The sequence below is a fragment of the Ictidomys tridecemlineatus genome, chromosome 7, assembly GCF_052094955.1.
Source record: "Ictidomys tridecemlineatus isolate mIctTri1 chromosome 7, mIctTri1.hap1, whole genome shotgun sequence".
NCBI classification, from domain to species: domain Eukaryota; kingdom Metazoa; phylum Chordata; class Mammalia; order Rodentia; family Sciuridae; genus Ictidomys; species Ictidomys tridecemlineatus.
The window spans coordinates 156,296,288-156,313,289 of NC_135483.1; the positions used below are offsets into that span (position 1 = coordinate 156,296,288).

General features: G+C 31.8%; 1 protein-coding gene across 3 annotated transcripts in view; it reads left to right on the forward strand.

Moving 5' to 3' along the window:
• Positions 1-17,002, forward strand: part of Nab1 (NGFI-A binding protein 1) — a 45,467-nt gene that overhangs the window by 8,983 nt on the left and 19,482 nt on the right. For all 3 annotated transcript variants that reach the window (XM_005324370.5, XM_005324371.5, XM_078017755.1), the window contains exons 2-4: positions 750-1,587; positions 12,525-12,658; positions 15,539-15,590. In XM_005324370.5, the coding sequence (XP_005324427.1) occupies positions 769-1,587; positions 12,525-12,658; positions 15,539-15,590 (1,005 nt within the window). In that variant the 5' untranslated portion in view covers positions 750-768. The remainder of the gene's footprint in view (positions 1-749; positions 1,588-12,524; positions 12,659-15,538; positions 15,591-17,002) is intronic.

Consider the following 17,002-nt stretch of genomic DNA (forward strand, 5'->3'; position numbering starts at 1 on the left):
CAGTGCCATGCATTTGAAAAGGAATCCCATTATCCTGATTTTTCTGTGTGTTAAATACCTGTCATAATTCTAGACTCTCAGATATGTAATTACATAGTTACTTATAACTCTTCTTAAAACCACAGAAAGTATCAATAAATGTTAACTTTATCTTCTTTATCATTTATACTTAAGTGATCACAAGTCCTGACACTTATTTGAAGTCTTTTCTTGGTTCCTAAATATACCACCTTCTATTTTCTTACCTCCAATTCCTATTGAAATTTATCTTTCTTTACCGGCCAGACTAATCTTGGTAATTTTTCTTTATAAAATAGGAGTAATTATTCCTATCTCACAGAGGCTACTATGAGGATTAGAAATAAGGTAAGGTAAAGTGTTTATCATGTGGTGTACTTCTTACCTCCTGCTAATTTTGATTATCTTTGCATCATGGAAGCAGCAAAGTGAATACCCTAAAATATGGGAGATAGAGCCCTGTGAGCCTTGGTTTGAGTCCCCAGTCTCCTGCTTACTATTTATTCTCCTTTAGAAAAATAGGTCAGTTTATTTTTTACTGATGGTTATGATTGTTGTAAGTGCAAAATGGGATAAAGATGTGTAAGGAAGAACAGTTAGTTGCTGTGCAAATAGTCTCTTGTTTTTGTTCTTCCTGTACTTCATTCTTAAATCCTGTAATGTCTAATAACATATTTGGTTTAAGAAGTTTGAAGCAAGTGTGGTAAGTTTTTCCTGTCTTCTTTTTGTAGGTTAAACCAATCTACAGTAATGGCTGCGGCCTTACCCAGGACCCTGGGAGAGTTGCAGCTATATAGAATATTGCAGAAAGCCAATCTGCTCTCTTATTTTGATGCCTTTATCCAACAAGGTGGTGATGATGTCCAGCAACTGTGTGAAGCTGGAGAAGAGGAATTTTTGGAAATCATGGCACTCGTTGGCATGGCTAGCAAACCCCTACATGTTAGAAGATTACAGAAAGCTTTGAGAGACTGGGTTACAAACCCTGGCCTTTTCAATCAGCCACTGACTTCCCTTCCTGTCAGTAGCATACCTGTCTACAAATTACCAGAGGGATCACCAACATGGCTAGGAATATCCTGCAGTAGTTATGAAAGGAATAGCAATGCCCGGGAACCTCATTTAAAAATTCCCAAATGTGCTGCCACCACCTGTGTGCAGAGTTTGGGACAGGGGAAGTCAGATGTGATGGGGAGCTTAGCACTGCAGAGTGTTGGCGAGTCCAGACTCTGGCAAGGCCACCATGCTACTGAAAGCGAACACAGTCTGTCCCCAGCAGACCTTGGCTCCCCGGCTTCCCCTAAGGAAAGCAGTGAGGCACTGGATGCTGCTGCTGCCCTCTCTGTGGCAGAGTGTGTGGAGCGAATGGCCCACACACTGCCAAAAAGTGACTTGAATGAAGTGAAAGAGCTGCTAAAAAACAATAAGAAGTTGGCCAAAATGATTGGTCACATTTTTGAGATGAGTGATGATGATCCACACAAAGAGGAGGAAATTCGAAAATACAGTGCAATATATGGCAGATTTGACTCAAAGAGAAAGGATGGGAAACATCTCACACTTCATGAGGTAAGAAATGTGTGTGTGGTGTGTTATAATTCCTCAAAGGGAAATTTGGTAGTGGTTTTATTTTATTTATTTTTGCAGTGTTGGGGATCAAACCCAGGGGCTGTGTATACTACGCAGGTGCTCTACCACTAAACTACATGCCAGCCCAAGTTTGTTGAAAGCTTGCAGAAAAAAAAAAAAAGATATACTTCCTAAAAGTGATATTAAAAACAGTTCAGGTATTAGCAAAATAATATTAAATGAGTCTGAATTTATGGTTTAGGGGTGTTTTGTGTTGCACTCAAACATGATTTAGCTTTGAAACAACAAAGTAAGTTTTAGAAAAATGTCAGAATTTAAACAGTGAAAGAAAGCCTAAAATCTTTGCATTTTTAAGAAGTTTGTTTTTTACTTATGAAATAAAGTAGGATTTTAAATATAGTGACATTTAAAAAAATACCTTTATAGGTTTCTACTATAGAATTTGTTCTAACATACAAAAATTACTGAATCAAGGAATATGTAAATTTACTATTTCAATATTCTGCTAAAATGTCTTCTAAAAAAGCGGTGACAATTTATACTTCTGCTATTGTGCAAATAAATGTTTAGTTCTCCACATACTTGCTAATAGTGCATTTTACATTATTTTTCATCTTATATTCAGTTTAACAGATGAAAACTTTTTGTTGCTTAAATTTACTTTTCTTAGTGAGGATAAGTATTTTATATTTACTGTTTATATGCTTAAGAGGCATTTAATTTTATGTTCGTATCCTTTGTTTTGGTATTATAGTTGTCTTACTTTTAAAAAATTGGTAAATATTTTTTATATTTTAGGGATATTAAGCTTTTGCCTGACATTGTAACATTTTTCCAAATTATTGTTTGTCCTTTAACCTTTCAGAGTGTTTTACCATGTGAAATTTTAATTTTATATAATCATATTTACTGATCTTGTTCTATATGGCCTCATTGGTCTGTTTCTATTTCTTCATTTTTATAGAGTTATTTTAGTTAATGTAGCTGTATAATATGGCATGCTCTTTGGAAAAGGACGTATTTCTTCATTAATTTAGTTTTGTAACTTTTTTGTTTTTGTTTTTTGTAAGATAATGTACACAAATAAAATTTTAGATGCATTTGTTAGGTTTCTCAAAATGTTATTTTGATTATAAATGCCTTAAATGCATAAGTTAATTTGATAAAAATTGACTTATTTACAGTGAGACCCATACAGGAATATAGTATATGTATTTATTAATATACTAATGTATTTATTAATATATTAATATAGTATATTAATTAATACATATATTATATTCCTGTATGGGTCTCACTGTAAATAAGTTTTCTTTTGTTTTCCTTAGTTATATTATATTGTTTTTTATTTATGATACTAGGGATTTAGCCTAGTTTGCTCTACCACTATATCCGCAGCCTGTTTAATTTTTATTGGCTTCCTAAGTTGCCCAAGCTGACCTTGAATTTGTAATCCTCCTGCTCCATTCTCCCCAGTTGCTGGTATTATAGGTGTATACCATGGAGGCCAGCTAGAATTCTCTTATTGATGTATATTTTGTACATTTATTGTTAGGTTAAATATTAAATGTCTAGTATGTATGTTTTTAAATTTCTTTGATTTAAATAGGACATACAAATAAAGGGATATAATCCAAATGAGTTTTCCCCCGTTTTTTTTTAATGACTATCACTGGCTGAGATTTGTATATTAATCTTGTTTTCAGCAATTTAACCATTTGATCTTTAAAATAAGTGATTTTAGATATGAATACTGGAGCTTAAGATCAAAGAATTGGTTAGCAGAATGATTTAAATCACAATAAGTTTGTGACTGTTTTGTATGTGTCCTTTTGCAATTGTTAGGTGTCATTATTTCTACACAAGTGCCTCACAGAAACTTGTGTAGAAAACATGCTTAGCATTATAGTTCAGTTACACTTTGATGCTTTTTTTTAATTACCTATGAACCAGTAGAGGAATCCAATTAAAAAGCTATCTGGCTGTTATTAATGAAAAACAAGAGGCAAGCATGTTGGCAGTTTTAGTTTCATGCTTTAATGCAATTTTCATAAAATTTTTTAAATGTAGCACATGAAACACAAAGATGAATCAAAAGACTTGTATTTTTATCAAGGTAAAATATTTTCAAAAGATTACTCAAAACAATCCAGTCAATCTCACTATAAAAAGTCCCCTCTGCTCCGTGTGTGTGTGTGTGTGTGTGTGTGTGTGTGTGTGTGTGTGTTTGTGTGTGTTTGTTTGTTTTGGTACCAGGGAATAAACCAGGGGCACTTAACCACTGAGTCACAACTCCAGCCCTTTTTTATTTTTTATTTTGAGACAGGGTCTCAGGTTCTTACTAAGTTGTTTAGCACCTAAGTTGCTTTGAACTTTTGGTCCTCCTGCTTCAGCCTTCTAAGCCACTAGGATTGCAGGTATATGACACCAGGCCTAGCAAAAAATTCTATTTTAAAAAATACTTTAAAAGTTATTTTTACACTTGGCTTTTGGTAAGGGGCTCTTTACTTGTTTAGATAAATAAGTACAGGTGGTATTTAAATAATGAAACCATCCTGGGTTTCCTGAAATAAGGGAACACTCAAAATGAATGCCAGTAGGCTGAGATATGGAGGTGGGGTCTTTGAAAAATGTGGCTTATGTTTTCAAGATTTAACTTAGGCCACTGGTTACTTATAACTCAAGTTTGTGAATCTAGTCCAGTAATATAGGATAGATGTTTATGAATCATTAAGCTTTTTTAAACTAGTAACTTTTTAAGACTTTGGATAAAATTATAAAATCCTGAGGGAATTTAAAGAAAGTATTAAGTGTAACTTTGAGGTATTATAAAAATTTCTCATATTTTCATTTATTTGAATCAGAAAAACTTTTGTTTGTTTTTCTAAATTCCTTAAGATTAAAAAATGTTACTAGTTTGCCTTCAACTTCCAAACAAGGAAATGTATGACTTAATTCACTGTTGGCTTAATCTCATTGTCCTGAGAATTTTCTTTATAGAAACTCTATGGATACTGTTTTTTATTTTTCAAGACAAAGTAACTATATGTAGGTGTGGATGGAAGTTATCTACATCTGAAATTTTTTTTAACTCTCCTAAGTACCTGTGATTTTTTTCTTATAAACTTTTTATATTTATTTCCAAATGTATCATATACTGTTTAGGAAAGAATTATAGTGTGAATCATGTTAAATGCTTAATTTTTTTTTTTTAATTTGGTAGCTGTAGATGGACTGAATGCCTTTACTTTGTTTATTTATTTTTATGTGGTGCTGAGGATTGAACCCAGTGCCTCATGCATGCTAGGCAAGTGCTTTGCTGCTGAACTACAGCCCCAGTCCCTAAACGCTGTTTTTTTTTAAACTGAAGTTTTTTTAAACTGAAGTTTAGGACCTGGCTAGACATAGTCTGGTTTATAGGAATCAGACCATGAAGTTAGTGTCAGAGGATGATGAGGTTTAGAACCACACAAGTAGTTGGTATGGGACAAGTAGGGCAAATGTACCCGGATGTAGTACTATAAAGAATTTCCAACACCCAGAATATTTTATTTATCCAAAGAGATGTTAGCAGACAGTAGATGCTACACTAGGCTAAACAGTATGCCTCAGATCTTCAGAGAGAGGAATGGTTGGGAACAACAAGGTAGTAAAGAATATATATCTCTTGAAATTACATAGGAACTGGGCTGCACACTGATTACCAAGACAAGGACCCAGGCCCATAAAGTAAACAGTGAAGCCATGCTTGCTATTGTAATGTTGAGAAGTCAAGGCTGAGATGTTTCAGAGAAAGTTAAGTTTGAGCTTTGAGAGAAAAGGAGTACAGAATCTGGTAGACCCAAAGACTGAAAAACATTATTAATAAGTTTTGATGCTGTATTCTGAATTCTTGGCTTAGAATTGAGAGTTTTTAGCATCTAATACTTCAAAAGAAATGTTGGGCATTTCCTTCTAATTATTATTTATTTATTTATTTTTTGTTCAGGGATTTCAATCCAGGGACACTTAACCACTGAGCCACATCCCCAGCCCTTCAAAAACTTTTTGTTTTGAGACAGGGTCTTGCTAAATTGCTTAGGAACTTGTAAGTTGCTCAGGCCAGTGATTTATTTATTTTTTTTAAAATATTTTTAGTCATAGATGAACATAATACCTTTATTTTGTTATTTAGTTTTTTTATGTGGTGCTGGGGATGGAACCCAGTGCATCATATGTGCTAGACTGCTAGGTAAGTGCTCTACCACTGAACCACAACCCTAGCCCAGGCCAGTGATTTTTAAAGTAAGTTATAGGACTACTAAGGTACTCTGTTTCTTAAATCACTTGATAAATTTACAGTTTTTCTTACAATATGTCCGTTTCGTCTGTTTTCAAACTTGCTGGCTTGAAAGTTGTTTATGGTTTTTAAGAACTAATAGTGTCTGTGACTCTGTCTTTTTTTTACCCCTGGATCAAACTTGACAGAGGATTCTCAATTTTATTTTATTTTTTTTCAGATATCTGCAAACTAGTATCTGTGTTTTTGTAAATAAATTCTTTTGTGGTTCTGGGGATTGAATTCAGGGCCTTGTGCAGGTGGGGTTAGCATTCTACCAATTGGGCTATATCCCCAGCCTGTAAATAAACTTTTATTGAAACACATGCCATGCCTATTTATGTATTGTCTATGGTTGCCTTTAAACTGTAATGACAGAATTGAGTAGTTGTGACATAAACTAGACTGTGAAGCCTAAAATATTTACTCTCTGGCCTTTTATAGAACCATCTTCCCAACTCCTGATCTTTATGAAGAAGCTTTAACTTCATATTACTGATATTTCTGGTTGTGCTATGTGTTTGTTTTACTTTCCTGTATTTTATTGTTCTAGCTTAAGTTGGGTATTTAGTTCATCAGTTCTATCATTCTTATATTTTTTAAAAATTTATGTGGTGCTGAGGATTGAACTCAGTGCCTCATACATGTGAGTCAAGCACTGTACCACTGAGCTACAATCCTAGCCCCTTATATGTTTAATATAAGCAAGCAAAATTATAAATGTTGATTTAGTCTTATTCCCACCAAAGTTTTATATGAGGTTATCTTGTTATTTTTTAGTTCTGATTATTTTTTGTTTTATGATTTCTTTTCTGACCTATGAGTTATTTAGAAGTGTTCTTCATTTCCAAATAGAAGTGTCCCTGCCTCCATTATTTTTTGTAATGTTTCTTAATCGAATTACATTTTGCTTTGGAGAGCATAGTTTTCATGATGCCAGCTCTTTAAAATTTTTTGAAATTTTAATTATGATCCAGTATGTAGTAAGTGTTTTTGATATATATGGAATGGTATCTTTGGCATTTGTTGGTGGAGTCTTCTCTGTGTGTCTGTTTTAATAAGCTTATTGACTTTGTTATTCAAATCTCCTATATTCTTACTTATTTAGTGGGGGGAGCTACTTGCTATATCAGTAAATAAAAGTTGTGTTTTAAAATCTAGTGTGTTAGTGGAGTTGTCTTTTTTTCTTTTTGCATTGTGTAGTCATTTTATTAATCATTTAATGCATTTTGCTATAAAGTCCATTTTATGCTATGCTTTTCTGAATTCATGTTTTCTATTGTATCTCCTATAAATACCAGTGGTTGAATTTTAAGGAATCTAGTCTAACAATCTTTTTGTTTTTTAACTTAGAAAATTTGGTTTATTTACATTTATTATAATTACTAATATTTTGGATTAATTTCCATTATTTTATTAGTTTTTCTCTACTTCTTCCTCCCTCCACCACACACACATACTTTATTTCTCAAATTTATCATCTAGGACTAGTTTCCTTCTGTCTCAGGTGGCTTTAATTTAACTGATTTCTAAATGAAATCAGTAGGATTTAAAATTTTTCTTAATGAAATTCTATTGGTGAAAATCATTCTGGTCTTCTCTATCCCACCAGAAAATATCTTTATTTTGCTTTCTTTCTTAATTACTGTTTATACAAGGTAAATTTTATATTGTCTATGGTTTTTCACAGATACCATTTTATTGGCTTTCAACTTTTTTAGAAGTTAGTGGTTATTGTGTTATTTATTGTCTGTTTTTTAAATTTTCTATTTGTTTCTGCCCCAATTTCTTTCTTTTATCCTCTCTGATGATTAATTTTACTATATTGCTTTTTAGTTCCATTTAGTCACATTTTGTCCCATCACCTCAGATGGGGAACACATAAAAACGTATAGTAGATAATATATAATTGTATAATTATAGTAGTTATAATAATACTAGTTAATATAATAACATATAAGCCATAAATTATTATTTCCAACCTATTTTAACGCACCTGTGTCAATTTAATTAAAATATGTACAGAATTGAAAACTTGAATGTAATGGGGTAAATCAAGTTTTTGAGGGTCTGATTCACCTGTTTTTCTAGTAGTTTTCACTTTTGATGCTTATTTTATGATTTCTGTCTATGAACTTATATTTCTTGGTACTTTAACTATGGGACTGTTTAGAAGTGAACTTCCTTAGAGGTTGTTTGCTTTTATTTCTACCAGGCAACTGGAGACACTACAACTCTAGGACTTTGAGAAAATAAATTCTCATCGTACTTATTGTGAGTTAAGGCCATAGATCTATATAAAGGTGGGTTTGTTTTTATGAAATCTCAAGAGCATATTTTCTGTTCTATTAGCACCAAAGTTCAAGACAGGTAATTTTCCTTGTACTCCTCTGGGGCTACAGATGATTTTCTTAATTCATCCATACATTGGTGTTCAGTGCTTTGAGGTTTGAGTTTTATTGAAGAGCTGTGGACTTTGCCTTTTTGTCTTTTCTCACATTCCCCAGCCTCAGACTATGAAGTTTGAAGCTCAAGTTCATCCAGTTTAGCACTTGTATTTAACTTCCTCCTTTGAGATACTGTCCTTATTCTTTTTGGGCCTTATTCTTTTTCCAGCATTTAAGATGTTTTTCCCCACCCCTATTTTATTCAGCATTTTTGGTTGTTTCTTTGAAAGGGGATGCAGCAGTAATGGTACCTAGCTCTCTGAATACTAGAAGTAGAAGTCCTGATTGCCTTTTTTTTTTTAATTAGTTGCTCAAAACATTACAATGATCTTATATCATATATTGTACATGTGATTCAAATAGGGTATGAATTTTTATTTTTCCTGCATGTACAGATTGCAGGATCACATTGGTTATACAGTCACGTTTATACATACTGCCATACTAGTGTCTGTTGTATTCTGCTGATTGCCTTTTGAACTCCCTATCACACAGTATTTACACAGTATTTTTGTGCCAACAGTACTTAATCTAGAATTATCATTTGATTAAGGTTATAATTTTAACTAATAATAAAATGTTTTCTTAGAATTAGTTACCTTCTTTTCTGAAAATAAAGACATCTGTGGTTCAGTTTTTAGGTCCAGTCATAAATCATACAAAGCTAACTTTAAAAAGTCTTTTACAAGATGATACAAATGGAATTTTGGTATTTTGGGCCATGAAAAGAGGAAGTGGGAGAAATAAGTAAAACAATAAGGGAGAATATTTTGTTACTTTATACTTTAATAAAATAAGAATATTGGCATTTTTGAAAAACTAGCATGGTGCTACAGCTGGCAACTACTACTGTGTTCTAGTATTTTTATTATTTTTTCAAATATATTATTGATTGTTAATTAACCACTAGGGGCCATGAAATCTAGATAACTTTTTTTTTTTTTTTAGGGAGATACTTTATAAGTCAGTTTCTTCTTACTACTTGAAAGTGAGCTTAAATTATTTCTCCAGCCTTAATTTTCTACCAGAAGTTTCCTGAAGTAGAGAGATTTCAGTATAGTTTTTCAGTCTGTAGAGCATGAATGCAGTGACAGTGAATGTGTTTTGTTTTTTTGGTTTTTTTTTCTTTCCTGGTAAGATGATGGAAGGCATACTAGAAGATTGCTTACAGATTATGTTAAAAAGTTGTTTTTTGTGGCTGTGCATAGCTGATACTTCTGAAATGTTGTTAATTCAGAAGTTTTCATAGTAATCTAGATTTACAAGTACCAAAAGCAATTTGAGAAGGGTCTTCAAGATCATTGTAGCTACTACCATGCTGAAATTGCAGTGTACTTAGGATGTCATTCTTTAAAGTATATTTTACTTTTAGCTCCAATAACATTGCACCTTTCAAAAGAACTTAGAGAAGGAATTGATCTTTGATGGTTCTTTGGGAGGAGGGGAGAAGGCTGAAAATAGATTTCTTCCTTCAGTTATACTTTTATATTCAGCTACAAGCTTAAAATAGGAAGCCTGGTCTTATTATAACTTTGCTGTCAGTAGCCAAATTAATTGTCTCAGAACAAACCAGTATGGATTATAGTTGGAAATTTAAGGATAAAGATGTTAGATACTCTATCATGCCATTTACCATAACACATTCTAGATGGATTACTTAGTTAAGTGAAAGGTTTTAACTATTAGATTAAGTATAGGAGAACATCTATGTATTGTTTGGGTGGAAAGAGTATTTCTAAGCATGGCACCCAAGGCAAAACTAATAAGGCTAATGCCAGACTGGGGGGGAGGCACCATATATGATGGAGAATTAATAATTAATACTCCTAATACATTAAATAATTCCTAAAGTCTGAAATTCGTAAGAAAATGAAACAGACATTATAAACTTTAATAATTCATATTTTCATACATGTACTTTGGATAATGATGTCCATCACATTTCACCATCACTGCTAACCCCCACCCCCTCTCTTCCCGCCCCCTTCTGCCCATTATTCCTCCCATGCTCCCCATCCCTACCCCACTATGAGTCAGTTACCTTATATCAGAGAAAACATTTGGCATTTGGTTTTTTGGGATTGGATAACTTCAGTTAGCATTATCTTCTACAACTCCATCCATTTACCTGCAAATGCCATGATTTTATTCTCTTTTATTGCTGAGTAATATTCCATTGTGTATATATGCCACATTTTTTTTAACGATTCATCTACTGAAGGGCATCTAGGTTGGTCCCACAGTTTAGCTATTGTGAATTACAATTGTAATAAGAATTGTAATGCATTCTGCTGTCATTTATTTAAAAAATAATTTCAATTAAAAAGACAAAAAAGAAAATTAAACAGACAAATTCCTTAAGCAAGCAGATTTTAAAATAAGGCAAAACCATAACAAAAAAGTTCAGTTTTATAGTCAAATAAATGCAAATTATAACCAAATGATATTGGTAAACTTTAAAAAGATAATAACCAGTATTGGGCAAGATTCTAAGAATGGGCTCTTCATAAAATTGTAGTATGATGTGGAATAACTTTTCTAAGGAGTAATTTGGTGGAAGGCATAAGTTTCTTAAAATTTAGTTCTATGACCTAACAAGTCTATGTCAAAAAATAATTAGATATATGTGAAAAAATGTATATTTAAGAATACCCTATGTAACTGTGTTTGTAGTATACTGAAAACGAAGGTAGTTTAATTTCTGGAGTGAGATTGTTCAAATAATGTATTATTCTTTCCTATAATGGGATATCATATGACTAGTGAAAAATTATATTATAAAGTACTTTAAAATTTATTTATTCATCAACAAATATTGAGCATCCAGTGCACACTAGATGTATCTGGCAAGTCTCTGCCTTAATATATGATTAAAATATAGCATACATTAAGTGAAAAAAGAATATTACAAATCTGTATTTACATATATACTTAAGTTTATATTGTGTACTGAGAAATATTATTAGTCTATATTAAAATATCAGTAGTCATTCTAGATGGAAAGATTTCATGCTTGGTTTATTTTCTTCACTTGTATATTTTCAAAAATTTAAATAAGAAAAATTATTATCAATAAAGGTGGCATGCCTGGAGAAAAAATGAATATCTGATTTTCTTTTCTTTAATGAAAGGAAAACAAGACTAACACTGACAACTTGTGCCAGGTGTGTTTCCTCATTTCTTGTTAGAGCCCTTTATAGTAGTGCTATCCTCCCATTTGTCTCTTAGAAGGCTCTGAGCAATTTTTGCTTGTCCAAAGTCACAAAGCTGGTAAGTGATGAAGCAGGACTCATCTCAATCTGTCTGACATCAAGTCCTATTTTCTTTTTTGTTACTGATCCTGTCTTGATTGAGTACATTTCTTGCTTTTTAAAAACAATCTGATATATTTCTTGGTAGTTCACTATATCTGAGTAAATGACAGAATTTTCTAGTTTAAAGAATTAAAGATTTTGAGTTTAGGATGACATTTACTATTTTAGTTTAAGGTGTTTGGTCAACTAGCGACTATCTTGGCAGTGACTAAAAATTATTGAATCATGGAAAGGTAGAATTAGATTACTCTTACTAGCGATTAGTCTCCAAAACCTTGATTTTTTCAGGATAGCCTTAATTTTTAATAATTTTGTTTTACTTAAGTGATTTGATTATAAGTTTAACTAAAATCATTTAATTTTGAATCTAAGAATTTTCATTTCAGTTCACACTTAAAAATGCTGTCAGACCAGGTATTAACTTTTAATTAGGAAAGTATTTTCACCATATCATATTATTAAATCCTTTGGTTTTTCATCAGAAAAATGAGATGTGAGTTATATAATATTCTTTACTTTTTCAAATTATCCATAAACTCCATTTAGCCCCCCTCTCCCCCCTGCAAAAAAAAAAAAAAAAGAGAAAAGAAAAAAAGAAAACATATAAATAAGTTAAGTAAAACCATGATGACTATTTTGAATAGTTTGGGCTCTGCAGAATGGTAAATAAGTTGGTTTTCTTCCAAAATTTGGCAATTGGAGTAACCATCCTGATTTTTTGTGAATATGGTTTCATTATACAGTGATATGAAATATTTATATTCTTTAGTGATACCTTTTATGTGTCAATGAAATATAAATGCTTATGATTTTTATAACTTTATTTTGGATATCTAGCTCACTGTTAATGAAGCAGCTGCCCAACTCTGTGTGAAAGATAATGCCCTGCTTACAAGAAGAGACGAACTTTTTGCTCTGGCTAGGCAGATTTCTCGAGAAGTCACCTATAAATATACTTACAGAACCACCAAGTAAGTGTTAACTAATTGGCGATATTTTTGCATTGCCTGATAGAAGTAGTTTGAAACACCATCCATTGATTGAATATAAGCATTTTTGAAAAGATGAAAGTGTGATTATGATGGTTTTTCAAAACACTATTGTTTAAAATTACTTTATAATTAAATTTAATCTTTTAACTTGCACATAAAAAGATAAAAATTGTGCATATTATGAAGTACCTTATGAACATTATGTTTAAATCAAGCATTTATCATTTTTTAATGATGAAAATATTTAAAATCATTTTATTTTTTGAAATACATAGTACATAATTGTTATTCATGTATTCATAATTGTGTGTATCACCCTACTGTGTAAATACACACCAGAACTTTTTTCTTCTAACAAAGTGATTTTTGTTGTTTTGTTTAATTCTCCTCTTCCTTTCTTTTGAAAGACATAGTTTCCCGGTATGTTAATGTTGTTCTTACAGGTAGTTTAAACATTTTTCTCATATTTATTTTGGGTTTGGGGATGTTGATGCAATTCAGAAAAACTTTTTAGACTTATTTGCATACCTACAACTACATGAACTTTTTGAACTCTCTGAGGAAACAAAGTGATTCCTTTTGCAAGGTGCTTGCAATCTTGAGATTGCCTGAATGTAAAAAAAGACGATAGACTAGTATTTTAAGGGAGATACTTTTAACAAATTGAATATAAAATGTGAGTTTGAAATAAAAAACAAAGTTGAAAAGAATGATGATTTCAAAATTTATTGTAAACACGCCATATTCTTCTTTATCTTATCTTCACTTTAGTCTCTAAGCATTGTCTGTAGGTGTAGGATCATTTTTATTTTGTTCACTTGGTACTGCCAGTTCATTGTTTGCTTGTCTCTGTGGATGCAAATGAACACTTGTATTAGAGTAACTCTGGTTGTTTGTTAAATTCACATCCTGAACACCCTTCCCAGCCTTAATAAATCAATCTGTGGATATGGATCCTTGGAATTTTAAATTTTTACAGGTATTGCAAATGATTATTGTACATACTGAAGTTTGAAGTTTACTACTATATTATAGGCATTTGCTATCATTTACCATTGTTTTCTCAAACTCACAGTGGCTTCATTTTCTGGGCATCTACATATTTGCCAACATATAGTAAGTAAAATTATATAGAGTAACAGGATAAGAATATACAGCAATATGGGATTATTTCCAAGATTTTTTTTGAAGTTGGATAATCAAAAACTGATTTTAGTGATTTTTCATTTTCAGTGCTGCATTATACAAAACTTCGAGTATTTTATTTAGATGATTTTCTTTAATCAAAATAATACATATATATGATGTAAGAAGTCATATAGTACACAAGGTTTATCATGAAACAACAGTTCCTGTCCTCTGCCACCTTCCCATTTCATGCCATAGAAGCAACTGCCTTCAATAATGTTAGCTGTTTTTTGTATATTTTTAAGTTAAATCTATTTTATTTTACTTTTTTCTTAAATATTTATTTTTTAGTTTTAGGTGGACACATTATCTTTATTTTTTATTTTTATGTGGTGTTGAGGATCGAACCCGGCATCCCGCGCATGCCAGGCAAGTGCGCTACTGCTTGAACCACATCCTCAGCCCAAGTTAAATCTATTTTAAATATATTAATACTTTAATATAATTTAGAAGCCCAAACTATAAAAAAAATAGTAAAAAAAAAGATTCACTTCCATTCCTGACTCTTACTCTATTCTAACCTTCCCCAATCTAGGAATTTTAATTGTTTTATTTTCATCCTTCCAGTTTGTTTATGCATTTGTAAACAAATACAAGTAATGCTATCTTTTCACCTCTTTTTTTTTTAAATAAAAGCATATATCTATAATGTTCTTTATTTTGCCTTTATTTAACTTAAGAGAACTGTCTATATTAGTACATACATACACACACACACATATATTCCTTATTTTTTACAGCTGTAGGCATTAATTATGTGAATGTACCATTTAATTGGTCCAGTGCCCTACTAATGTACACTTGAGTTGTTTTTGGTCTTCTTTTATTAGAAATAATAACATTATAACACCATACATATTTTGTTGATTGTGAAATATATTTTTTTCATGTTTTCACATCTTTTATATTAAGGTATTAACAGTTGAAGACTATTCATAGTTTAGTTGGCAAGAATATTTCAGGGTGGTATATGAAATAATTGTGTATCCTAGAATTGAAGAAGTGACATTTCATATATGTGTTTCTACCTCTGGGATAGATTCCCAGCAGAGAGATTTCTGAGTTAAGAGTAAGTACATCTGGGCTGGGGATGTGGCTCAAGCGGTAGCACGCTCGCCTGGCGTGCGTGCGGCCCGAGTTCGATCCTCAGCACCACATACCAACGAAGATGTTGTGTCCGCCGAGAACTAAAAAATAAATATTAAAAAAAAAAATTCTCTCTCTCTCTCTCTCTCTCTCTCTTAAGTATATCTGTAGTGTCGGTAGGTAAACAAAATGCACTTTAATCTCATATAACTTTAAGCATTCATCTTAAATGGTCATTTTTTTTCTTTAATTATTTGTACTGAGTCATAAAAGGATATCTTCTATTTTTAAAAAAATTTTGGTATATAATCATCATGAAATATTTTTTGAGTGCTTTTTCTGTATACATGTATACATTTTATACTTGAAATGTGAAATTAATAATGGTGTCTATATAGTCTCAATATTAATTTGAAAATGATGAAAAATCTTTTTTTCATTATTTGAATGTTTGATATAAGTATGTAATTTCTTATATTGGGGCTTCAAGATTATGTGTTTTGGGAGAAGGTTCTAGACTAAGATGCCTTAGGAATGAAATTTCTTACTTTCTGAAGTTTTTCTCTTCTCTCCCCTTCCCCTTAGGTCAAAATGTGGTGAAAGAGATGAATTATCCCCAAAGAGAATTAAAGTAGAGGTATGGTTACATGTAATGTTTTCAAATACTATTAATGTTTACTTTTGTTTTAATATGCTTAAAAATAAGAGTTTTACTAGTTCAGACTCCCCCCCCAAAAAAAGTTGGTTCCAAAATAATGCACTGAAAAACAATATATAATTTTGTTACTCTGAAGTATCTACAGTATTTTGAACTAGCAAACCAAGCAAATTTTTAAAAGGAGACTATATTGTCTACATTGATGTCCATTCAGTTTATCAAAGGATGTAAAAAATTTGTGTCTTACAAATTTAAAACTCTTTGTGGGTTAAACAATTACTTTTATAATCTTCCTTATATCATTAGTCATCAAATACATTCAGAAGAGCTGACTTTTTAGTTTTTTTATATTAACTATCTGAGGAAAATAATTCAGTAGTTGCAAATCATAGAAACTTTACTATAACTAATGGCTTTTGTAAAGGACCATGGTTGAGACTTCTTATTTTAGACTTGCAAGTAGTAAGGCGGGAATTAAGCAACAAGAATGTATTTTCTTCTTAGGGCTCTCAGAAATATAGAATGGTTTCGGAACTATTTTTCTGAAAATCTAGTCTATAGCAGAATGGAAATTTGAAGTCAGATGGCTCCGTCTTTCTTCCTTTTTTATGGGATTTTGTGCACTCTTAGCCATCATATTTTAATTTCAAGTTAAAGCAAGTGAGTTATGCTTGACTGCCCTAAATTTCTATCATAACCTAATATTTTTATGGCAATGATCCTTTATTTATATCATAGCCAGAATTATTCTATAAAAACATGCATTTCTCTCTTGCTTAAATCTCCCCAGTGGCTTTCTCATGTATTTAGAATAAAATCTAAACTATTCTGGAGGTGTCTAAGATCCTATATGATCTGACTCTAGCTTGCTTCTCTTACTATGTTTGCTTCTATATTTTTCTACTCTCTCTTGTGTTCTAGCTATGCTGATCGCTGTTGTGTTCCTGGATTGTGCCAATCTGTTTGTGTTTCAGCACTCTCCTTTGTCTTGCCTGTTATTTTCTCTAAGCAGCTGTATGTTGCATCTGAGTTTCTACTGACTTCCCTGCCTCCTTTTCTGAAGGGGTTCCTGAACTTCAAAAATCATACTCAGGCTATTATGGGTTTTGTGCTGGCTTTCATAGCACTTAACTACTGTTTGGTGGAATGGTTACGTGTTTGTGTTTAATATAGTATCATTTGTGTCATTGGATGAGAACAGGGCTCTTTTCTTGTGTGTCCACTACGTATACTCAGTTTGCAACAATGCCTTGCACTTAATAAAATCTGTTGGATGAAATAATGAATAGCTGTGAACAAGCACCTTCAATTTCTAAAAACTATCTTAAAGCAATAGTTCACAAAAAAGGGAAGTATTTTGTTCCCCAAAGGGCACGTCTTTTAAAAAGTTG